The 27,212-nt window shown below is 31.3% G+C and overlaps 1 protein-coding gene across 2 annotated transcripts; it reads right to left on the reverse strand.

The window, feature by feature from the left end:
- Nucleotides 1–346: 346 nt before the first annotated feature.
- On the reverse strand, nucleotides 347–26,152 carry LOC144854857 (threonine--tRNA ligase 1, cytoplasmic-like). Of its 2 annotated transcripts, none has more exons than XM_078712856.1 (19): nucleotides 26,096–26,152; nucleotides 25,316–25,378; nucleotides 24,922–25,003; nucleotides 24,370–24,469; nucleotides 23,599–23,844; nucleotides 23,194–23,311; nucleotides 22,666–22,730; nucleotides 22,003–22,081; nucleotides 21,414–21,560; nucleotides 20,856–20,954; nucleotides 20,307–20,402; nucleotides 19,894–19,964; nucleotides 19,371–19,533; nucleotides 18,552–18,689; nucleotides 17,909–17,989; nucleotides 17,292–17,392; nucleotides 16,549–16,650; nucleotides 2,886–3,073; nucleotides 347–2,395 (listed from the first exon to the last, which is right to left on the reverse strand). In XM_078712856.1, exons 1-19 carry the CDS (start codon nucleotides 26,150–26,152, stop codon nucleotides 2,247–2,249), a joined length of 2,145 nt encoding a protein of 714 aa, XP_078568982.1. In that variant the 3' UTR covers nucleotides 347–2,246. The 2 variants fall into 2 exon arrangements, with proteins under 2 accessions (XP_078568982.1, XP_078568981.1); XM_078712855.1 differs by lacking the exon at nucleotides 26,096–26,152 and adding an exon at nucleotides 25,971–26,077.
- Between the last annotated feature and the right edge of the window lie 1,060 nt (nucleotides 26,153–27,212).

Consider the following 27,212-nt stretch of genomic DNA (forward strand, 5'->3'; position numbering starts at 1 on the left):
TGAAATACTCTACTGTAGTGAATACAACAATGATTGTATTCGATTGTTAAAGCTTGGTTCCCACTAGGACGCAACGAAAGGACGTAAACGTCAAGCTTTAAGCTTGGTTCCCACTAGGACGCAACGCAAGGACGTAAACGCAACGCAAGCATGTTGACCAATGACAAGGGACAGTTCGAATAATCCATCGCGTGTGATTGGTCAACTCACTTACGTTGCGTTACGTCCTTGTATTGCGTCTCTAGTGGGAACCAAGCATTAAGCTTGTTCCCACTAGGACGCAACGCAAGCGAGTTGACCAATCACAAGCGATAGTGATGTGATTGGTTAAATTGCTTACGTTGCGTTTACGTCGCTGAGTTACGTCCTAGTGGGAACCAAGCTTTACAAGCGATGGATTATCCAAACTGTCGCTTGTCATTGGTCAATTCGGTTGCGTTGCGCTTACGTCCTAGTGGAAACCAAGCTTTAAGTGATAATTTTTATTATACTATTTTAAATAGCATGATTTATATTCCACTACTTCAGTAAAGTGAATTTAACATAAAAACACAATCAAAATATTAAGTAGATGTAATCGTCGTCATTTTATAATTCATACACAACATATGCTATTTATTTATAATATTTATTTTGTACTCTGTACTTATTTATCATCAAACATAATCTCTAAGACCATGCAATGAATTGCTCCATATCAATTTTTTATTTTATACCTCCGATTAAATACAATACTAGTATCTATCACCAAATTTGTAATGTAACTTCATATAACTACAGTATAACTTTAATAATTCATTTTAAATTTTAAAGAGCATAATTTGGGATAGACTTTTAAACTGGACGCCAGTTTAACAGTAATGATGATTGTCTGTACCATTTCTCCACATGTGTTCTTTATATTAGGCAAATTCTGTAATACTGTGTCACACTGTATCACATATGGCATAGTATTATGTTAAGGTTAGTTTTATGATACATGTGTCACATGTGACATTGTATCAAACAATTTGCCTATGATACGACATACATTCACGATACAGAACAGAGAATCGGCTAAAAGAACAAGGGTACTATTAAGTTTAAAGATGTATTGTCCCCCTGAAAAAATAATTCTTAAAAAAATTTGGTTGAATATTCCATTTTAATGTAACATAATAGTTATTCACCTTGACCAAATATTGGATCGGAAAAAAAATATATTTACCTGAAAAAAATGTAATTTAAAGCAAAAAATGGTCAAATTGGCTGCCAGCCAATAGATTTTTGGTTTAATTTAACCATTTATTTTGTCATTTTATAAGTGAAAACATTATTTTTTTTCGTTTTTTTTTCTATGGAGGTGATTAACTTGATTAAAACTACAAAATAACATATTCAAAGTCTGATTTAATTAATCTTCATTTTTCATGGTTTTGGGGGACAATACATCTTTAAATGACAGTTAATGTAAACCTTATAGTTCAATGGGAAAAGTATTTAAATAACAATCACAGTGTGTAGGCCTAGCAGACAATTGTCTGTAAAATGTGAGTAGAAAATTCAAACTAAAATCCATTAGTTTGATGGTAATGATAGCTTAGGAAAACATTAAAATGAATCAAAATACTTAATACATGTGTTTGTAAAATGTCCTCCTTTTAGTCGTTCCAAATGTTGCAAATGTTCTTGAATTATGATTACGAGTAAAAAGGGTATAAATCCATTCGGAATGGATCAAGTTTGTGTGATAATTTGCTAATAAAAAGGATTTGTAACGCACCTATTTAAAAATGTATCCAAGGTGTTAAGTGAAATATTAAGCCGTACAAGGAAAATCGATAAAAGAGTTGGAATTCAAATAAAATTAAAAATTCCCAGAAACAATATGAATTGATTGATAAAAAACATTGAAAATGTATTTCACAGGCAAAAGAATAGATTCAGAAAAAAAACCCCATAATATTAATATTATATATTATGAATTCTCAAGTTGATTCTATATTAAATTGAAATAGTCAGGTGAATTAACTGCTAAGGGTAATTTCATTGCTAGGAAAGGAATACGATTATCTGTTGTTTATAATTTGAAAAAAAAAAAAATTAAATATGGTTTGAAATTCTAATAAAAAAATGCTATATAACCTAATTTTTTGTCACAGCATTTATTTAAAGAATATTATGTTTTTATTCAATATAATTATCGGAAAAGAATTCGGAATAAAGCATATCCATTTATATATGGATTGTGTCCAATTTAATTAAGCTTAAAAATCTTCTTCACTCTTTAGTAATTTCTCTTGTTTCAGGAAATCAAATCTCTTGATGACGTCGACAACAGCTCGCTCTCCATGGACGATGTTGTCTCTGGTTCTGACGTTTACGGTTTTGTTAGTTGATTCCTTTTCGCCGACAACTACAGAGAAAATGAAATGGGAAAAGGAATGAAATGATGAGTTATGGCGTAACCGAGAGGAACAAAAATTGTTCCAGGGATCATAGTTTGCAACCTACTATCATTTTAGGAAATACCATAGAGTTATTATATAACTAGAGAGTCAACTCCAACACAATTATAGCTCAAAAGGTGATTCCCATGCAGAAGGACCACTATACATGGGTTATTTTCAAAATCGGCCAATCAGATACACCAGTTTGAAATCACGCCCATTACTCAGTCATGCACCACTTCACTTACACTGCCCAAATGTTGAGCGATTCTCAGATTCCAAAATTTAACATATATATTATATTTATTCATTGCATTGTCATTACTTTATTAATTTTATGACCAGTTTACTCCCTAGTTAATACTATATTAATAATCATACTACCTCTATGGGAATTACTGGTCATACAGCAAACATTACTTTATTTTAAAGTGTTTTCCGAGTAAATTAACTTACCTAGTATGAAATTGAACTGGGCAAGCTGAGCATTCCTAATCTTTTTGTTCATGGTATCGCCAGCATCAACGTCAACTTCACAGCAGAATCCCGCATCGTAAATATCCTGTTTGACCTGAGTGGCATATTCATTAAGTGCTGGATTCACTGGTATTATCATTGCTTGACGTGGTGATATCCAGAAAGGCCTGCACAAAGATAAAAACAGTGTAATGGTTTAAAAGTTGCAAAGCGAAAAACAACAGAAAAAACAACATCCTTATGTGGAAAAGATCAATTATAGATTAAATGCTTTTTTTCTCAGAAGTGTGCCAACTTATTCTTACTAACATTTATCCATTTACGGATGTGCCTGAGAATGTTGCGTACATTTACATATTCACGGATGTGCCCAAGTAATCTTGCGTATATTTATTCACGGATGTGCCCGAGTAATCTTAGGTAAATTTACATATTTATGGATGTGACAGCGTATTCTAACTGGCATTTACCCACTCAAAGTCTTTTTGGGAATTAAAAATTGATACTGTACATTAGTCTTTAAGTTAGTCCAGGTTCTAAACTGCATTTTCTATTATGGTAAAATAATAAATATTTTAGCGCATGTGATGTTTCAATCTTTAATATAAATACTTGAGACTAACGTTCCCTAAATCAATAACTACGGACTTGGAGTGACAATGAAAGAATGTTCTTTCAACCTTAAAAAATAATTAAACACATCAACTTCCAGACATAAATATTTAGTGTATCTTATACATAATTAATATATCTAACAGCAACACCTAACTAAACAAATACAACATTTCGTGAATAAATTTAGCTAAGTTTGAGAGGGTTTTTTTTTTGGATCTGGTATTAAGTAATTGGTGCAGTTTGGTACTATTTGGGCAGGTGATATAATACTTTTGAATATATATTTTGCACATAGCAACAAGGGCCAAACAAATAAATGAGCATGGAGTAAAGAATAAGCCATGGAAAGAGTTAAAAGTATGATTAAGAATTCCAAAAAGAATAGGAGTAAAGATATCATTTATAAAGAACATTTTTTCAGAAAAGAAACCATCGCAGCATAGCCATGTATATATATTTCACATAACCAAATCATTGTGACTAGAGACAGCAAGTTATCTGTTCTTACTCATAGAATAAACAGGTTCACGTAAAAATAATAAATTACCAGATTTAGAAAAAGACATCACTGTAATGAATTTATACAAATTGTCATAACACTTTACTTTGTATGTAAACCATCTCAATTTTCAAATAAATTATAACAGATTAACTTGCTGTTATCACCATCATTATCAATTTGTTAATGAAAACGAAGAGCATGTATATTTCAGTGTGGACATGTAAAATAAATCAGTAGAGAATTGATATACAAAGTAAGGGAATGTTTCTGCTGTATTACAGTAATAAACTTTCTAATATGGTTAATCCTGGTTGATGTTGCATGAAAAAATGCAACAAAAAAAAGGACAGAAATTGAGGCAAATCTTCTCTCAAAATAAAGTAAACAATAACACAGTTAGTATTGGTTAATACATCATACTCAAAAGGACAGAAATTGACATATTCAAAATATTGCTTTCAATAATGGTTGCCAGGAAGTTCATCAATTGGGGACAATAATAAAAAGCACTTAAAGACCTTGGCAATAAGCAGAATACACAACTCAACATTATTATATATTGCAAAATATATAATACCTAATAAATCAAAACATCGTATGTAAAATGTGACAATAATTGGATAATAAGGAGACTGAAATCTTAGCTCATTCAATTTCTTAAATCAAATACGCGCACGAAAAAAACCATGATCGGTAAGTAGAGCTAGTATATAGCGTATCAACAATCTTATTTCACAATCTTTAAAATTATGTACTTTAGTAGGCATTCTTTAAGACATACTTTTGTCGTATAAAAATCTAGTTGCTGGCAGTATTAAAAGAAAAATGCTGTAAAAAGAACAAAGGCTCCTAAAATGTACTGCATTGTGAGACAATAGATTGTTGGTGAATGTATTTTTGAACTTGAACTCATAGGACAATATGGTTTCTTTAGAGTTTTACAGTACATTTTATTTGTGTGGAAAAACAGATACTTATAGAAAAAACCAAAACATTGGCCGGTAGATACTAGTGCTGTTTAAGCTTGTACACCTCGTAAAAAAAGTTTTTTAGACATGCTTCATCGTGACAGTCAAATGCCAGAGGTCAGGTGTCCTGGCTGACTACTTTACCTACTCATGTAACGGCTATGAGCGCCGCTCACTGGCCAAACCCAGGGGCCCCAGAGCATGAGCAGTAATGCAACTACCCAGCGTTGGAGGTCCACTGAGGAGTGCTAAACCAGGGGCCTTTGCTGTGTACGTAACGCTACTGTTACCTACCAGATTCTCAGTGCAGTATCTCTACATATGACAAGATTTGCCTAGTATCATATGAAAATTTAACCATCTTATTTGTATCATATAAGGTTAGGTTAAGGATTAGGTTATGCTATTACTATCGGCAATATGTGAAACATGTGATGCTGTATTACACAATTTTCCTGTGATACTGCAATCTAGATACAATACCTAACAGAGAATCAGGTGACTTGACCAAAAGCATCATAATAACCAATTACATAGTACATCAACATAATAAAATATATAACACTTTAAGGCAATATAATTTTCTATTGATAAATACTTGATACACATTTTGATATTGATTTAGCATTTTAATTATAAACCACAAAAAATATTGATGAATGTTAAAATTATTGATAAGGAAATGTTAGAATTATTGATAAGGATTATATTAGATATAAGGAAATACAATTATTTAAAAGGAAGATGTTTAAATTTTGAATAAACAGGTTTGTAGAATTTCCTGGAATATGGATGGTTACATTACATTAATGCAATCAGCACTTCCTAATAAAGCCACGTCATTCTCTGCTTAGATCATTATGATAATTGAGGTTCAGAGACAATTCAACTGATTTCAATATTATTCATTTTCTACAGAATGAGGTAATTAGTGTACATCTCGGAACAACACAATGCTAGTAAAGCAGCCGGGATTCATTATTAAGTTTTCGTTGAATATGAGGTTGTTGACAAAGTAATGGTTTAAAAAAAATGCCACTTGTTTCAAGCGTATGATGATGATGATGGTGAAATGAATATCATGATGGTTGGGGATGATTATAATATAATTATATTTAGGCCTATGTGGTGATGACAATGACAATGACAACTTTATTTTCTTTGTAAATAAAGTAGATAAATAAAGTAGATAAATAAATGACAAAATTAACATTTATAATTACAAAATTGATTTAAACAAAGAAAAGTGGAAAATTCTTGATTGTGAGATTTAAAAGTTTTTTGATGATTTCGTTATTGATATTGAAAATTATACAGGTGGTGTTGGTAATTTGAATAAGACATTTCATGAAGATCTGAGAATAAAAGTGATGGTTGTAAAAATAATGATGGTGGTTGTGGTGATGAAGAAAATGAAGATGTTTCTTTTTGCTAATATAATTCATCCTCGTTGAGAAAATTTGGGCTATAGGCCCTCTGCAGGGGGCGGATCTAGGATTTTGATAAAGAGGGGGCCGATATAGGAAAATAATGGTCTATGGTAATTTTTTTTTATAGACCCCCGGAGATACCATCTGTAATGCAAAAGATAGGACATCAAATTAAGTTCAGCACTTCATTTCACTACTTTTAGGCCCTGCCCCCCCCCCCTATTTCAATATCCTGGACCCGCCACTGTGCAGCAATTGTTTCCTTTGTAACATATTTGTCATTCATTTTCAATAACCAACATACTCTTGTATATTTTTATCGTAGAAAAAATAACTAAGCAATCAAAATACTGTAATAAAAGGTGATGAGGTCAAGTTGTTTATAATCATTGTAAAATAAAAATTGATTAAAATAAACTATTATGTTTACCCTTTCTTATAATCACCGGCAAGCGTTGCTGGAATGACTTTTGAAAAACGTAAATAAAGAAAAGCAGAGGATTGAATAAATCTAATATCTTAACATAATTGCTCTCAAAAAGTAATAATAATAAAGGAAGTTATTTATTAAATATTTATATTTATTTATATAAATATAACAAAATGTTGAATCATCTTCTTAATCCAATACAAAAACTTCTCTGACCCAATCATCATTTTGTAATTAAAAAAAAATTAAAATTATATACATTTAGATAAAAAATAGTAGTATTAATATAAAAAAAAGTATTTATAGTAATAGTTGTATACAAATATGTATTTTTTTTCATTTTTCAAATTAAAAATATATAAAAAGATTTTCCAAGGAGCAGAAAAAGAAGACAGATATTGTACTATATGCAGTGAATGGTACCATGAGCATATAGTTTAAGTAATGTGTGTTATATAAGTATGTTATATAAGCAGTGGCGTAATGCAAAGGCCTGACGCCCCTGGTTTAAGGGACCTTAAGTGGCCTTGGGCTTTTCAAACCTTTTTTTGGCATATTTTAATGCCGCGGGACCTGCTCAGGGGCCACCGTAAGCTCAGGGGCAGTGAGTACTTATAATCATTATGCAACTAAATATAAAACAATGTAAAAGTCACCAATATTATATTAAATCAAGGCCAGACAGTACATCTCATACACTGGGAGTCTACGGTAACAAGCTCATAAAATAAAATATAACGAGGACTTACAATAGGCTGTGCTAAAATGGGTACATTTTATCAGTAATGACTATCTTCACATTTCCTGAAGTTACATAAAAAAACATTAAAGTAAATCCTTTTGCTTCTGCGTCTAGATTATTTAAATTCGAAGATTTGAGATTTCAATTAACTTTGAGTTTTATGTCGCATATCAAGAAATTAGTTTTAAGAGTCTTGCATAGCTTAGTTTATCATTCCATAAACATTAATTTAGTTGTCACTTAAATTCAAGAAAAAAAATCCCTTTACAGTGTTACTGAATAGATTTAAAAACTATGCTATGCTGTGGCATTTATATTTCATAAGATCAGGTATCCATAGAGAATAATTTCTCTTAATTATTTTGCTTCAGTGTAAAATGAGTTAATGGACAATCATTTAATTGAAATATTATCCAGAACACACAATATTAAGAATTCATTTCAGTAATACAAAACTTTTTTTTTTTTACAAAATCAAGAAATATTTCATAAAAGATGCACTTAAATAAAATTTGAAATCTAAATTTGTGAAGATAATGTTAAGAAAATACTTGCAACTGACTATGTATAATGCTACTAGACAAACTCCTTTTGAACACCCCTAAAGGGGACATCTGTATTGTACAACAAAGTCAACTTACTAGATGCAACTTCATTAGAGCCTGCTTCAACAGAAATTTATAATTCCCAGCAATGTTTTAACCGTATTTATGAACTGTTTTATAAGTTGTTTTGTGACTGTGCAATTTGGTAGTAGTCACTCTCATACTGTACATTTAAAAGCAACACATCCAAATGCCAACTTCAAGTCAATGGCTACCAGATGTCTCTGTGAGACGGTTACGGTATTTGAACCAGTACCAGTATTAGGGGAAAACCATATTCAGGGGACACCCCTATTAAAGAGGCACTTTCTCGTGAAACAAGGGACAATATGTTTTAACACTACTGCTTATCCCTATTCAGGGGACACCCCTATTAAGGGGACACTTTCTTGTGTGTCCCCTTTCTTATGTTTTAACACTACTGCCTATCCCTATTCAGGGGACACCCCTATTAAAGAGGCACTTTCTTGTGAAACAAGGGACAATATGTTTTACACTAATGCCTATCCCTATTCAGGGGACACCCCTATTAAGGGGACACTTTCTTATGTGTCCCCTTTCTTATGTTTTAACACTACTGCCTATCCTTATTCAGGGGACAACCCTATCATGATAAACTTGGTTAGTTAAGTCCTTAATAATAGGCGTTCTACTGTACAGAATAAACCAAATATGTACTGTAAGTGAATTCACCAAAATAATGATCAATTCAATCAATTTATCTATAAATGCAATTAATTTTAAAATCATTAAATTTGGGAGAACTGGAGAAAATCAGGTGACACCAGAAAGAATTGGGTGAGTAGGCCCAGGTCCGATTATGAATATACTTGAGAATGTACAGTATTTCAATAAACCAAAATGCAACAATACATACATCTAATTCTTTGTTTATGATGTCATTATTAAAGGAAATTATTATACTACTATCTAAACTGTTCATTCTAAACAATGTGTAATATCTTTTGTGTAAATGCTTGCCTTTCTTTTAAATATACAATATCAGGGAAGTAGTTGAACTTATCCTTGAAAAGATTTAGTTTCATTTTATTAAACTCAAAATCATTCTGCTATAAAATAGCAATAATATTTTTCCTTGTTTCAATTAGAAATCGTATGTTTTCTAACTGTAATCAACTTTGTGTGCCTTGCTATAATTGACTGACCTTCATCTTTTCATTACTATAGTTTGTGTAATGTTAATCATTGCAAACTGTCCTATTTTTTTTTCTGTTATATTTGTCAAATAAATGTTTAATTTAATTGAATACTGAAACATTGAGATGGTAATATTAGATGACTTTTGATGTATTTACTTGGCTGTTTATTTGGTGAAAACATTTATTTGAATACAGTAGAACCTCTAAGGGGACACATTTGGACCCAAGAAAGAATCTCCTTAACATGGGTGTCACAGCATTAAAACAAAACCCCATGTTTGTTTCACTGGAAAGTATCCATTTGCTGGGGGTTTCCCTTGAAAATTCTACTCTATTTAAATATTTGGACAAATAATGTTCAAATTAAAATAAATTTAGTGTTTCCAACTCAAATTCTACTAATTCAATTCATTCAACATTTATTTTGCAACACATTAATGTTTATAGTTGGAGTATAAAGCCAGGTTATCTTTATGCCTGCAGAAGTGTTTAATCGACTAAATGCGCTTTTACATCCAGTGTACGTGGATGAAGATGCGTGACAGTCAAAGGCTCAATAACAACAAGAAGTACAAATTGATGTATTGTTTTACAAATTTAATAGTTGAAATACTCTGAGGAACTCATTTCTGACACATTGTGTTTACTAAGAGCTTTGTTTTCTTTGGTTGCTAGCTCTCCCTTCAGACAATCAGTAAAAAAAACTGAATAAAGTCAGTGTATATAGGTTAATGTATGTCGTTTAGTAATGGTAATACCTGTACTGACATATCACATACAGCAATTAATAGTGTATTGAATTTTTTGAAAATTATTATGTTAAAACAAAACAATACAGTAATAATGAGACTATTATTATATTTTCTGGGTCACGTCACGATAAATACCTATATAATATAATGTGGTTGAGCCTATAAGCAAGCATTACCTGTTATATGCATCAATATGACATCATATACAAAAAGTATAAATATATATATATTTTTTTATTTCATATGCATCCAATTACAGGATTGATATTTCTAATATTATATAAAAAAAAAACAGTAATAATTATAATGTGACCATGTTTTGTATTATTTTTTTTCCTCTGGGTCATGTTATGATAAATACCATGTGAGTAGGGTCAAACCCGAGCATTGACTGATATATGTACCAATATGGTAATTTAGATCATTTGCAACTTACACAAATTTCTAGAAAACCTAATAAACCTATAGGGATATACAGTAACACTGTGTAATATTATAATATCATTGTTACAGGAATACATGACAACGCAATTTAGTTGGAAGTAGAACATAAAAATTAATTTAATAGGTTATGTTTCATTATTATTTATGGTTTATATAATTAATGTTAATGATGCAATAAAGAATCTAGAATAATTTATAACTATGTTTATGCAACAGTAACCATAAATATATGTTCGGTCCTCCACAATAGCAAGGACTACTGTAGCCCACAAACAGTGGTATGGACAAGGCTATGGGACTTCCACATTATGCGTGGTTCCCACTAGAGACGCAACACAACAACGTAACGTAAGGGATTTGACCAATCACAACCGATAGATTATTCGAACTGTCGCTTGTCATTGGTCAACTCGCTTGCATTGCGTCTACGTCGTTACGTTGCGTCCTAGTGGGAACCAAGCTTTAATGGCATGGACTGGGCATGGCATAAGATTATTGTTGTTAGATACAGTGAGAGAGGGTATAGTATGTATCATGATTCCCACTAGTACTACTAGAAATATGTACTAGTACTTCTACTAGTACTTACACCTTTATATTATACACAGGACCAACTGCTTAACACTCCATCCGAAGGATGAGGAAATGGCAGTACCTTACTTAAGGTACATAAACAAGATGGCACTGGCAGATCTATAACTCAGGTATTCTTCCAAACAAAGTCGGATTTCTTATTATTTCAATCATTTCTATAGCAATCTCATATTAATCCCTAGACTACCCCATTCTACTAATTGGTTATAGCATAATACAAGCATAATTGCTCTAGTTGGAAATTCCCCAATTGGCTTGATTACGTCGTGCCTAGATGGACCTATAGGCTATGGTTATAGTATGTAAAGACGGTGGTATTCATTACTTGTAATTGTCGCTGACCTAGACTCAGAAGGCTCAAATTTAAATAGCAATCAAGAATGACAATGTGACTTGCGGCAAATATGGCTCACTGAGAAAGCGGCCTGTGCTTTGAGAAAAAGTAAACTAGATTAGACACACAAACACATTCAATTAGTCTGTAAATTAGTCAGGTTTAAAGAAAACTACTGTATGTAAATTAGTCAAGTTTAAAGAAAACTACTGTATGCAAATTAGTCAGGTTTAGAGAAAACTACTGTATGTAAATTAGTCAGGTTTAAAGAAAACTACTGTATGCAAATTAGTCAAGTTTAAAGAAAACTACTGTATGTAAATTAGTCAGGTTTAAAGAAAACTACTGTATGCAAATTAGTCAAGTTTAAAGAAAACTACTGTATGTAAATTAGTCAGGTTTAAAGAAAACTACTGTATGTAAATTAGTCAGGTTTAAAGAAAACTACTGTATGTAAATTAGTCAGGTTTAAAGAAAACTACTGTATGTAAATTAGTCAGGTTTAAAGAAAACTACTGTATGTAAATTAGTCAGGTTTAAAGAAAACTACAGTATGTAAATTAGTCAGGTTTAAAGAAAACTACAGTATGTAAATTAGTCAGGTTTAAAGAAAACTACTGTATGTAAATTAGTCAAGTTTAAAGAAAACTACTGTATGTAAATTAGTCAGGTTTAAAGAAAACTACTGTATGTAAATTAGTCAGGTTTAAAGAAAACTACTGTATGTAAATTAGTCAGGTTTAAAGAAAACTACAGTATGTAAATTAGTCAGGTTTAAAGAAAACTACTGTATGTAAATTAGTCAAGTTTAAAGAAAACTACTGTATGCAAATTAGTCAAGTTTAAAGAAAACTACTGTATGTAAATTAGTCAGGTTTAAAGAAAACTACTGTATGTAAATTAGTCAGGTTTAAAGAAAACTACTGTATGTAAATTAGTCAGGTTTAAAGAAAACTACTGTATGTAAATTAGTCAGGTTTAAAGAAAACTACAGTATGTAAATTAGTCAGGTTTAAAGAAAACTACAGTATGTAAATTAGTCAGGTTTAAAGAAAACTACTGTATGTAAATTAGTCAAGTTTAAAGAAAACTACTGTATGTAAATTAGTCAAGTTTAAAGAAAACTACTGTATGTAAATTAGTCAGGTTTAAAGAAAACTACTGTATGTAAATTAGTCAGGTTTAAAGAAAACTACAGTATGTAAATTAGTCAGGTTTAAAGAAAACTACTGTATGTAAATTAGTCAGGTTTAAAGAAAACTACAGTATGTAAATTAGTCAAGTTTAAAGAAAACTACTGTATGCAAATTAGTCAGGTTTAAAGAAAACTACTGTATGTAAATTAGTCAGGTTTAAAGAAAACTACTGTATGTAAATTAGTCAGGTTTAGAGAAAACTACTGTATGTAAATTAGTAAGGTTTAAAGAAAACTACTGTATGTAAATTAGTCAGGTTTAAAGAAAACTACAGTATGTAAATTAGTCAGGTTTAAAGAAAACTACTGTATGTAAAATAGTCAGGTTTAAAGAAAGCATTGATTTATAAAGCTGATAATACTAATAAAGTGCTAGACAAAAACATTTTGTTTTTATTGTTCAGTGAACCTAATCTATGACCTATCTAAGGACCGAAAACAATTTTTTGTAACACTCCCGTGTAGCAAAATCATCATGCACAGGAAATATTCTTAAGCTCTATCAAACTTTATGTGACAAAAAAATGTGATGTACCCATATATAGACATGATGATGTCATATCACTACCATATTTGGGGATATCACTACCATATTTGGGCACATCACACCTTTTTTGTCAAACTAGTTTGATAGTGTAGACACGAGCTTTACTATGAATTTGACTTATTATATACTTTTATTTTACTAATTTCAAATTCATAATCATAATGGCCGAGGATTAACTTTTACATCCGTTTAAACCAATTGCACCTGGGGTTTATTTTGTATACTGTACATCGTGTTGGTAAAGCATGTGTTTTGGTTCTCCATTTGCTTCTTAATCCTGTGCTCTAATTTTCTAAGAAACCCCCTTTGTGGTAATAGCACCTGCTAGCTACAAAAACATCGTCTTTAAATTAAATCCAATTTTAAGCCAATTTTAATACACAATTGCTAATGAAGAAAACATACTGAACTACTAATAAAAGTAGATTATAAGGCTATAAACCAAATACTCTTCAATACATTTAAGTCACAATATAATTGAGGTTTAATGTTCGTAATCTTTCTCTTAGTTTAAAAAACCTTAGGACACCAGAATATGTTACTTACTTACTTACTTGTTTGCATAGCTATCCCCATTATTGGGGACTCATTACTCAGTTTACTCATGTACACAATTTAATGAAAATTATTTAATATGGCAACAATAATTAAAATTAATAATTGAAATGTGCTAAATGTCATTCAGTTAATAACCATTAGACACAACATGTTCACTATCTACAATCAAATAGGGCAGGTATGACTTTAAATTGAATGAAGGGAAAGTTATGTTATTTCTTGTGGGATGTTTTCAACCGCAAGGTTATGAATATTTTACCTGTATTGAATAACTAAACAAATAAGCCTAGATTAATTCAAATGCTTAGTAAATGCACATGCACTTATGATTATGTGTGTCCAGTGAGGATCAGGAAAAAAGGAGGGGTTATTTGATATGGTCTATCTAAATCTTGGTTCTCACTACAACGCAACGCAAGGTATCGCAAGTGTAAACACAAGTTACAACTATTGGTTGTGTGTAACTTAAACTAATGTTCCTCACTTGTATCTTTCTCAATGTTTAGTTTGAGTACCGAATAAATAAAAAAAACGCTTTGCTATATAGCAAGTGTGCCGAATAAACACTAGTAAAGTTTAGATTTGAGAAGAAGCATAACATCCGAAACGTTGAGACATTCTCAACCATGCTTTTTTTCTGTTTGGAAACCTAACTAATTGTATATATATAGCAAGACTTAATTCAAAACAAGCAACTAAGGAAATTCAGCGACATCAATGTACTAGGGTATCCAATTATGTATGTTCCATCCTATCTATTGAAGGCTAAATGGATTGTTATTCATAAGATAAAAAATGCTTTTAGTGACTACACACAAACACAAATATATATTCAAGTGTTGAGTGCACAAAACAGTCTGCAAGCCGAACATTAGCATTAAAAAAATAAAGGTTTAAAAGCATGTTTTAAAATCAAAAGATAGTATGATGTTCTACAAAGCAGGTTAAAAATGCACTTAACCCAAGACAAACAAATTACTGAAATGATTTACTTCATTGAATTGCATAAAATGCACGATCTTATTGCATTACTGTTTAATTTAAAAGAGATTGTATTTTTAATATGAAAGTTTGATACATTTAATACTCCAAGTAGGAAAATACATTTGATCGTGTCAGGATTCAATATTTGACATTGTTATGTCATCCTCAGAAATGAAATGTCCATAAAATTCAAGGTCACCAACCAATCATAATTAATCCTTACATATTGACCAATCATAATTAATCCCTACATATTGACCAATCATAATTAATCCATACATATTGATCAATCATAATTAATCCATATTTATTGACCAATCATAATTAATCCATACATATTGACCTATCATAATTAATCCATACTTATTGACCAATCATAATCAATCCATACTTATTGACCAATCATAATTAATCCTTACATATTGACCAATTATAATGAATCCATAAATTTTGATTAATCATAATCTTTGCGTATTGATCGATCATATATGATCCTTACATATTGACCAATCATAATTAATCCTAAAAGGTGCTATATCAGTTTACTAAATTTTATATCTACTGTAGGGACTATTACTTCAACAAGGCCATATACATGACTGCAGTCGCAGGCTAAAATTTGAGTTAGTGTTCACTGACCAACCGACATAGTGAGCTGTAGAGTCGTGCATACTGTATGATGTAGTACACAAACAATACAGTACTACACCAGGCAGATTTAAGGAGATAAAACATAGAAAAGGCATATCAAATTAACAAGATCTTCGGCCTAGACTCTTTGTCTGCACCTGGGAATGTTATTAACATTAATGTTTGATAAGGAAATTATTATGAAGCTGCATGTCCCCAATATATCTATTTTATTACAACCTGCTTTATGAATTACTGAGAATAATACAACATAACACATGTAAAACATGAACATAAAAAACATAATATGCTGCACAGACATTCTTAAAGTAGTAGATAATAATTTTCTGTCTCAGAAATAAAATATTCATTTCATACATTTAACTATCATCACTGGTGGTAAGAAATAGGTTTGTATCCTCCAAAACTTGACAGACATTTATCAGATTTATTGTAATTTTTCCCCACACCCCCAAATTGAAAAACAAACCTGTGTTTTTCTAGTTCTAGGGAATATACAGTCGAACCTTCATTTTGCGTACATGACTAGACTAATCTAGGCCTAGCTAGATGTGTGGAGGCTAGGCCACAGAAAATATATACATTACATATTTATCAACAACATTTTACAACAAAATACATTGTGAGAAGTCACTAATAATGAAAACCCATTAGTGTTTTACACTGTAGTTTTTTTTTAAGGTTAATATTTGAAATAAGAAAATAATTCATTAGAAAAAAAAAGCTTCTAAAAAAATTTTTGTTAATACACCATTAAATATTTACAGAAATGCGTAGTTGGCCTTGGGAATATGAATTATGAAATGAAGAATATAAGTAAACAAATATGGTCATATTTTATTGAAAAGCATTAAACTGTATGTTTATTAAGCTCTGTCTATACTATCAAACTTTATGTGTTAAAAAAATGTGATGTACCCATATATGGACATGATGATGTCATATCACTACCACCACATTTAAGCATATCACTACCATATTTGGGCACATCACACTTTTTTGGTTAAACTAGTTTGATAGTGTAGACGGAGCTCTATTCTATAAGATGTATGAATGGAATGCTGTATTTTAAAAATATGTATATTGTAATTGTATGAATTTCTCTAAGATAAGATGTTAAAACCAACTCACCATTTGCCGCCACAGCTCTCGGTAAGAATTGCTATCATGCGTTCAACTGATCCCAAAATTGCACGATGAACTATTACAGGTCGTTTCTCAATACCATCATTGCTACAAAATAATAGAATTATTTACAAGTGATAAAAGCAACTCAAGAATTCCAAGATTAGTTTTGAAATTGCAGTTCACTCAAGTTTAAATTCCAATATCAGAATTAAAAGAATAGAATTCATAGATTATATTGCAAGGAATTTTTCATATAATTATCATAATTATTATGGAGAGCCTCTGGTTATTTTTATTTATAACTTGTAGGTGATCCTGCCTCATTGATTTACTTTTGTACTGTTTCTATGTCTTACTTTGTACTGTATTTGAAATTTGGCGAAATAAATGATATGATATATATGATATGATTCTTATAGTACAGGTGGGTTAATGTGAAAAGACCTTATATGGTGAGCTTATACAATTATGAGTTACTGATTAGGTGAGCTTATATGACAGGATGGGCTTATATCAAGGAGGGCTTATATAAAAGGTAGGGTTTATATGAGAGGGTGGGCTTATACAAAAGAATGGGCTTACACAACATGGTGGGCTTATTCAACAGAATGGGCTTATACAATGGAGTGGGTTTTATATGACAGGGTGGACTTATTCAACAGAATGGGCTTATACAAAACATAGGGTTTATATGAGAGGGTGGACTTATTCAACAGAATGGGCTTATTGGCAGGGTGGGCTTATACCTGGAGAACTTGAGGTTAAATCTGATTGGTAACTGGAAATCAAGCTGTATTGTAGCACATTGGTGTGACCGCTTCAAAGCATCTTGAATGGTGATGTCAATCTAAAAAAAGAAAAAAAAACTTGCATCTAAAAGAAATCCTGAAATTAGACAGAATTTTAGCATACCATAAGTCTGGCATTAGTAGGAAAGAATCATTAACTCTATCTCATCAAAATCAAGTTTAATCTTCTAATTTGCATTATTTGTATTACAAATTACAACTTCTGATGCCTAGATGTTCAGTATGATAACAAGTTGAAAACTCTACACTATCAAACTTTATATGACAACAAATGTGACGTCCCCATATATGGATATAATGATGTCATGTCACTACCATATTTGGGCACATCACACCTTTTTTGTCAAACTACTTTGATAGTGTAGACAGAGCTTAAGACGTAAATACAATGTTTAGGACAAGGCTTTTTTTTTTGTTATTTCTTAATGTGTAGTCTAGACAATGGTATAATTAATGTTTAACACTACATATTTTGTGAATTATGTTTCTGTATTGCCTACCAACTATTTCTTTGTTTTATTTATTGTGTCATAAAAGAGTCATAAACTACAAACCTTTGGTCCATAAAACGCACCATCTTCTGGATTCAGTTTCCAGTTGTCGCCAAAAGCTGCAGTCAAACTTTCAGCAAGTTGCTAAAAATAAAAAAAATGTATTATTGTGAAGTGAAGTCACTGCCGTCTCTAAGTCTCTGTCTACCCTACAAAAAAAATGTGATTTTCATCATATCACGACCATATTTGGGCACATCAAACTTTATGTCAAACTAGTCTGATAGTGTAGACAGAGCTTAAGAAAAAAAAGAGTTGCACACAAGTTGTTATATTGAGTTTTTTTTAGGCTCATCAGCAAAGACTGTTCCTCATTAATCATTCTGGAGACCTCAATCTATGTCATCATTTGAGCCATGTGTTGAACTCTGACCCGAAAAAGGTTATATTGAGATTTTGACTTGCGACAACCTAAGACCTACACATATTGTATTGTTGATCATCACCTGAACCTAGAATCCGCAAAAGTGTCAAGGAACCAAGCCAGGAAGCTAATGTCACTGCATGTGCACAATAAATTAACATAGGTCAAAGGTAGGTCATAGGTCAAATCAAAATATCTTCAATGTGATACAATAGATTAGCTGATTAGCTTAGACCTCACAAAAAGGGTTAGATTTTATGTGTGTACTTCAAAACTACTTACCTTTTCTGCATCATCCCATACTTCTATTTCTCCCAAGAAGGTTTTGGGCCTCGTTGAGAGGGCTAGCTTGTATGTAAATCCAAAAACACTGTACACAGTTTTCAGAAAGTCAAAACATCCGGATATTTCTTGTTTAATCTATAACAAAACAAATTTAATAAAAATTTAAATAAAAAAAAAATGTTTTTTTATCAAACTTATTTTAATTTTATTACGCTGTAGGAAGTTTGACAACATTAAACACTTCGGTGTCAATCAAGGACTTACGAAAGTTGGTAAAGCTCTCGAAAAAATCCGTAAAAGCAGCAGCTGATATAAACTACTTGAAAAATTGTAAAACGTTCAGCGTTTTCCCAAAATGTATAATAACAATTTTAATAAATATTGGGAAAAATGTACACAGTATATACAACTAAACAACATCTGAAATGTATGTTAAAATAATATAATACTATAAATAAAAAAAATACTGGCTTTAACTTTGTATTGTGCTGCCAAATTAAAAAAAAATAGAATTTAATAAAACACCCACACAAGCTCCTTGAATTAACCAAGAAAAAACAAGTTATATTTGATGTTTATTGCTTTTGATTAAAATAACATATACAATACTACTGTTTTAATTAAAATTAATCTCTGTCATCAGTCACTAAAAGGTTTAGATTATTATTATTGTTTTTTTTTTATTATTATATTGACACACATCCAAGAATAGCCACATTTACAGAACAAGACAAACTCATACTTTCTGATTGAAAAGTTAATGTACATGCTGTTGAAAAAAAAATGTACTTAAAAAAATGACAAAATTATTTATACCTGATCTTGTACACAGAAGATATGAGCATCATCTTGTTGAAACCTACGTACTCTAGTCAGACCAGAGAGGGCGCCTGACAGCTCATTACGATGAAGAACGCCAAAATCTGCCATTCGGAAAGGAAGTTCACGCCATGATCTCGGACGATGATCAAAGATAAGGCTAAACAACCGAGAAATAAAAAAGTAGTCAAAATAACATAATTGTATTATTATTATCACATATCAGGAATGTTATCCCATGTGCTTATTGCTAAGTATATACTGTATTTTCGGATATATGTTTGTTATGCTGCTAAATAAATTTGTCTAATTAAATTTTGTAATAATTCTATTGTTCATGTATATTGTCTTAGTTTTTGCTTGAGGACTCAAGCGGAAATAAGTTTGTAACTTTTCTTGTCATTCCTTGTATGTTGTAATTGTTCTAACCTTAACAAATAAAGAAACCAATTATCGATTATTGTTAACATATTCTTTTAAATATCACTGGATATTCTCTACACTTAAATCATTTACTTACCAATGTCCTGGACAATTCATAGGTTTTAAGGCATAAGTTTCCTTTTCTACATCAAACTTAAATATATTATCCTGCCAAAAAAAAATTATTGCTGATAAAAATATTATTTATTATTATCAGTATAGCTGCGTATCACTAGTTTAAAGCTCAGTCTACACTATCAAACTTTATGTGATGTGATGATATATCACTATCATATTTGGGCATACCACTACCATATTAAAAAGTGTGATGTGCTCAAATATGGTAGTGATGTACCTGAATATGGTAGTGATATGACATCATCATGTCCATATATGGTAACATCACATTTGATACTGTAGACAGAGCTTCACAATTCAATTGTAATAACAAAAGGTAATTATTAATGGCAATCGAAATTTACTTAAATAAAATAGAATTGTCCAACATACCTGGTAATGCTGCCAATGACCTGATGTCATCCATAACTTGCTGTTGTAAATGTTAGGACTGACCACTTCTTGGAAACCGCGTTTACGGTACTCAGACTAGGATAAAACAGAGAAAGAATTATGCTTAAATCATTATATTAGTAACGTTAGGTTTGCGGTATGTCATGTGTTTTCAAAAGGAAATAAAGTATCGTTGAGAATGTCTCATGGTTCAGTTGTTATGCTATAACTGTCTTCTAGAAAATGCTAGGCAAGTAAAGATGAGTTAAATAGTAGAATCTACCATAGGGCGATTGGCCATTACAACCAAAATATATTATTATTATTATTTTTATTATATTGTTGTGAATTTTATCAAGTATCAAATAGAGTCTCAGAATATCAATTACCGTTTTTAGGTCCAACTTAAAGTGTAATTCACTAAAATAAAATTGTACTATATTCCTAAGTTAATGAATGTTCCTGGATGTTTGTAATATGTCTTAAATATTGCAATTTTAAATGTTCACTTTATTGTGAATGCTTGTGAATGCTTTCAATCCGTCTTACCTTGATGAAGTCAACAAGTGCATTGTAGATGTGTGCTCCTTTAGGCTGGAAGAAACAGCTACCAGGACTCAACTCATGGAAGAAAAACAACTCTTGTTCCTGAAATAATACCAAACAAAATCATGTGTACAGTTGGATATTCTCATCTATTTATGGCTGGCATTATGTAGAGATATTCACCAAGTAGTCACACCAAACTCTTATCTTGTCTACACCATCAAACATTATGTAACAAAAAAGGTGATGTTCCCATATATGGACATAATGATGTCATATCACTACCATATTTGACCATATCACTACCATATTTAGGCACATCACACTTTCTTGTCAAACTATTTTGATAGTGTAGACATAGCTTTAGTGAATATCACTTAAGGAATCCTTAAATATGTATTGAAATGGACAGCCGGTAATAGAAACTACACTGATCTTAGAACTAAATCCTCCTAAAGTAGTTGGTAATTCATTTACAGTACTCTAGAAAGAGAGAGTACAGTGAGTTATCAAATTAATAATTTTAGTGTTAAATTCTTGAGAAGTTTGAGACAGTCTTACCTTTCCAATTTTTCTGTGATCTCTTTTGGCGGCCTCCTCTTGGAATTTTTTCCATTCCTTAAGTTGTTTTGTATCTGGGAATGATATTCCATAGATACGTTGTAGGCTTTCAGCTTCACAGTTTCCTTCCCAGTATGTGGCGGAATTCTAGAAAAAGGATTATATATTAATTTCAGAAAACTGGAGAAAATTAAATAATCAGTATTGGTTAAATGTTATTATTATAAATACAATTTCTATTTACATAATCTATTATTTGTAAATGATATATTAGCAATAACATGAGTTTTCTGGGTTTTTTTTTCTTTTTCGGAATCATCTAATTTCGAAACAGTTCTAAAGTTCTGTCTACACTACCAAACTAGTTTGACAAAAAAGTGTGATGTAATAATAGTATGTGATATGCCCAAATATGGTAGTGATAAGACATCATCATGTCCATATATGGGCACATCACATTTTTTTGTCACATCAAGTTTGATAGTGTAGACAGATCTTTACTCTTGGATAAAATGTAAATTTGTAAGGTTGTTTATGACTGTTTAAAAAAATGTTACCATGAAATTTCACTTTTTCATATCTGACTTACCTTCACAATATCAAAAGCTTTGATTTTACCAGTGTGTCGGACATGGGGACCTCTGCACAAATCAATAAGTGGTCCACACCTAAACAAAATTAGAATAAACTTCATTTATGTCACAAAGCATGGATAACACCCCAAGTGTTGATGACAAACTGTGGCGTTTGTTTGCTCAAGTATGGCGTTTTTTTCAAAACAAATGTGTTACATGAATTATCACTGGAAAGTATATTGTTTGAAGGTTTGCATCGCAAAATCAAATGTTGATATAAAGTTTGCAGTACACCATGGCGGAAGGTACATGCTGTATATTTAGTTCTGAAAAGAACTGTTGAGTTTCTCGATGTTTAGATCAAGTACTTGGATTATCCTCCGGAGTGTGGTACTACAAACTTTATATCAAGCATTTTATTGTATGGATGTTATGGTAGCAAAAGGGTGAAAACAAAACATGATATCATTCAACTTCTTGTACGATACAATATCATACAGTATAGTATCTAATTATATTTATTTATTATCTATACCTTATTTAGTTATAATTTTTAAAAGTTTGTTACTTTAACAAGATAATGTAAAGTTATTTGATGTGTTTAAAGATTAGATTGTGAGGATTGCAGAAGTTTTTATCAATCAACCAAATTGATGAATGATAAAGGTTGACTATACCTGTAAACAGTTGTGGTTGGAGTTGTAATTCTTTCATTTATAATCCGATGTTTGAATTGATTATACTGAAAATGAAATTAAAAATTTAATCAAAATTGCATTTTGTATTATTAACACACTATATTAAAAATTGGTTTGAAAAATAATCCATAATTATTTATTTTATTTAAAACATATTTATACAGGACAAAAACATATCAGATATAGATGTAGCACCTAGGCAATTGAATTGTTTTTATTTGACATGAACCCATGACCTTGGTTTTGTTAGAAAGGATCTTAAAGATAATATAATGATAACTCTATGCACAAGTGAAACATTCTCTGATTATTTTGCATATAATATATACCTGTGTGTGTATATAGGAATATCTAGGGTGAAAAATAGTAAAGCTCTGTCTACTCTATCAAACTTTATATGACAAAAAAATGTGATGTGCCCATATATGGGCATGATGATGTCATATCACTGCCGTATTTGGGCATATCACTACCATATATGGGCACATCACACCTTTTTTGTTTTACCTCAAACATCTTCAGCAGGTCTTCTTTTGTCATCTCTAATCTTTCAAATGGCTGCTTTTCCTTGACAGCCGATTTCACGATTTGATTAAGAGAGCCAAAGTCATTGCTTGAGACTTGCCTAATTAAACAAACAAATTGTAAAAGTTATATAAAACACTTAAGTGTATTATTGTCATTTGATTGGTTGATTTTAATCACAAGCTGTGCATTATTTTCCCCATTTCAATGATTAAAGGTTCTATTAATACAGTCATCTTTTAGCAATCGTTAGGATTTTGACCGTCTACCATCTATAATTTCTCTGCTCTGTCGAATGGCGAGAATATTTTCAACCCATAGAAATAGTATCCCCATTCAACTCATAAACATGCATTATTATTTTATATACATTGTTTTATATATTACCTATCCTCAATAAACATATCATAGTAGAAACCATTTTCAATGGGAGGTCCGTAACATAGACATCCCCCATAATGGCGTTCCATAGCTTCGCCAAGAATATGAGCACTAGAGTGCCAGAACACAGCCTGAGCCTCGTCGTTGTCAAACTTCAAAAGCTGGATGCTACAGTCACCCTCTAGAGGGCGATCTAAATCCCATAGGACTCCGTTGACTTTAGAAATTACTGCATTATCTGCAAGGCCTTTGCTGAAAATTTAAATATTATTACTGTAAATTTGGGTTATATAAATGTATATAAGGTTACCATTTGTCAACTAATAAGCAATAGACTTACAGTAGCCATGCAATACGTTTTCATGATTGGTCAATCTTTCAAAATGTAACACATTGTAACAAATTGTCACTTTCACACAGACATGTGAAAGCATTTCCGTGTTACATCATTCAATGTAAAATCTTGTCGGTAATCTTGAAGATTACATCATTGTCACATTGATGTTGCACAGCAGTATCTGTGCATATATCTTTCTACAGCATTTACATTTCATTTCACTGTGACAAACTAGTGTGTGAAAGCATTGTAACTAAAGCTCTGTCTACACTATCAAACTAGTTTGAAAAAAGTGTGATGTGCCTAAATATGGTAGTGATATGACATCATCATGTCCATTATATTGGCACATCACATTTTTTTGTCACATAAAATTTCATAGTGTAGACAGAGCTTTAGATATGATTATCCTGGGAGATATCCGTGTAGCGATAGTTTACCTTATACCCATGGCAACATCATACGGAGTAGTTCTCCATGATTGGCCATCAACAACGTTACCATCTGGAAGTGTCACTTTTATAGGAGTTGGCTCTTTAGCTGGAAAAACAAAACGATACATTTGAATATCATGATAAATCATGATCTCACTAAACATATATTAACAACTTTCTAGATATTATTTGTCTTGTTATGGAGTTAGCTCTTTTTTAGATTACCATGTGTTTGCAAAGCAAGAATGTTATCCAATAAGTAATATAGTCCATTACAATTTGTCTTTGATTTAAAAATGTATTGTCCCATAAACCCATTGACTTCCAGTCAATTTGACTACTTTTTGCATTAAATCAGTCTAATTTTTGGTCAGAGTCAATAACTATGACACTAAAACGCCATATTCAAACAAATTATATTTTCAGGGGGACAATATATCTTTAAATTTACATACATTTCTATTGGATCTGATTTTGGTATTAATTAGTTAATAATAAGTATTTGGCTGAAAATTTCAAATTATGTAGCTTTTTAAATAATGAATAAAAAATCAATACCTGCCAGTTCTTCCACATATTTAGCTTTTAATTTGTCAAACAAATCAATTCGAGTTTGGATATATTCTGGCCATGGGTTTAACTGAAAAACAAATATTTATTTATTTATTTTATTTTATTCAGTTCACAACCAACAGCGATGAAACCACCACTAACAGGTTGAATCTAAACATAATAAACTATAATAATACATTCAAATAAGCAACAATAACATAAACAAAGATTGGAACATTATAGAGATTTAACAAGCCAATACAATACAATACCAATACATGATAGGAATACATTTATTATATTTTATTTATTATACCCTGGTGAAAACAACAACAAATGTGAAAAGGCATCATCCACAAATGTGAAAAAGTATCCACTACAAACAAATGTGTAAACCAACCTCAACAGACTCTACACTTTTTCCTTTTGACTTTTGTTTCTTTTGCTTTGTACCCTCACCTGCCTGTTTAAAAAAAAACATTAACAAAAATTATTTCACAAAACAAACATATCACGTGTGGTTGTCATTTAGTAGAATTTAACAATATTTTTAAAAAGAAGTTGTAATCTCCACGCGAAGCAACATGTACACACCAGTGAGTGAGGGTATTCTGTAAATTGAAGTATAAAGTAAGGTCAACATGGTCAGTCAAGGTCAAGTTTAGGCCTATAATATGCTAAATTCTAATGCAATTTCACACCTGAACCCAAAAAACCACAGTGCAAAACACAGAATACAGTCTTACAGACCTCCCATGGCCCATAGTATTACTGTTGTTACATACTATTACATCATCTTATTCTCTCCAGCAAAAAATTAATCAAATTCTCAGTGCAGGATAGGTAGTCTAAAAATGTATTTTTGGTTATGGAAACAATGAATCATAATTAGCTAAAATGCCACTAAACAATAATAAAAAATCTAGGCCTAGCCTAGAGCCTAAATAATCTCAGACTGCCACGCACAGCAATCGAAATACACACGTAATCAGCCATGTGTTGCAGCCTTGAATCAATAATAAGGCTAGAGAGAGGGTGTGTTGAGACTAACTAACCGGTTCGATGCTCATATTGCTAGAGTTCCTGACACAAATTTGACGTTGTATTCTCAAAATACTTCTAAAAAGTAAAGAAGACATAGAAATAGAATTAATACTGAAAATGTCAATAGTTATCGTGCCTTTTTCACGTCTTTAATGTCCAGCTCTGCCACGCTATCAGCTACTTTGTCAGCCATATTTCGGAAAATTGTTTTTTTTTTATAGCAAGATAGATACTCATCTGGGTCTAGTTTTTATAAGAAAATGCAACATACAGTATAATGAAACATATTTTACACTTAATGAAATAAAAATAAAGAAATATGAACAATTATTAGACTAAAATTTGTTTTTGAATACTTTAAATTATTTGTTAATCAAATCCAAAACAATTAGCAAGCTAGAGAGTCAACTACGAAGACCCCACACGACCACATAATACAATAAGTTTATACCTCCCTGCAATGTACAAGAACCACTGAATGAAATGTGACCGACTCCTCATAGATCAGAGAAAACGTACAGTTTCAAAACTTACGTACGGAAAAATAATAGTAATTATATAATTAAACATATATTGTTCCCCCAAAAAATACTTTTTTTTTTCAATAGGCCATGTCAAATAATATTAGGCCACAAATAATTGGATCCGAAATTGTTTATCTGAAAAAAAAAATGATTTTAAGCACATTTTTTTGTCAAATTTAATCGTTTATTTGGTCGTGAGATCAGGGAGGTGAAAAAATATTTTTTCACCTCCCTGGTGAGATCATTCATTTTTTTGGGTTTTTACGAAAATTAATTCAATTAAAATTGCAAAATTTGCATATTTAATGTCTGATTTGATTAATCTTCTTTTTTCAGCTTTTTGATGGACAAACAAAACATCTTTTTAACTTTGTCAGAAGACACGCAAAACAATTATTACTCGCTATTTTGGATTTTGAGTAGCGTCACACAGTGGTTATTGTGTGCCCTCGTAGTCGACAAAAACAAAACACATGTCTGATGCAATCGGAGCCACACCGACAAAACCATAGCACAACTAATTTTATTGATTCAGCTAGAGACGTTCTCGTCAATGAGGTTCTCTGATGAGGGCGCGCTAAAACCACTATTTAAAGTACAGTCCAAAACAGCAGTAGTCTACTATACTGTGTAGGCCTTATTTCTCCATATTGACCTACCTGGAGAAGTAGAAGTTTTAAAATGTTGTATGATATATGTTTGTTTAAGGATGTATAATCCATTGAGATG

Source organism: Antedon bifida, chromosome 10 (assembly GCF_963402885.1).
Source record: "Antedon bifida chromosome 10, ecAntBifi1.1, whole genome shotgun sequence".
NCBI classification, from domain to species: domain Eukaryota; kingdom Metazoa; phylum Echinodermata; class Crinoidea; order Comatulida; family Antedonidae; genus Antedon; species Antedon bifida.

Excerpts from the sequence above, each read along its gene's own strand:
- LOC144854857 (XM_078712855.1), bottom strand. The coding sequence starts at position 26,054 with ATGTCTTCTTTACTTTTTAGAAGTATTTTGAGAATACAACGTCAAATT. Across the intron at positions 23,845-24,369 it reads GATGTTGCCATGGGTATAAG|CAAAGGCCTTGCAGATAATG; the intron begins GTAAACTATCGC and ends TTAAATTTTCAG. Across the intron at positions 21,561-22,002 it reads AAGCTTTTGATATTGTGAAG|AATTCCGCCACATACTGGGA; the intron begins GTAAGTCAGATA and ends TCCTTTTTCTAG.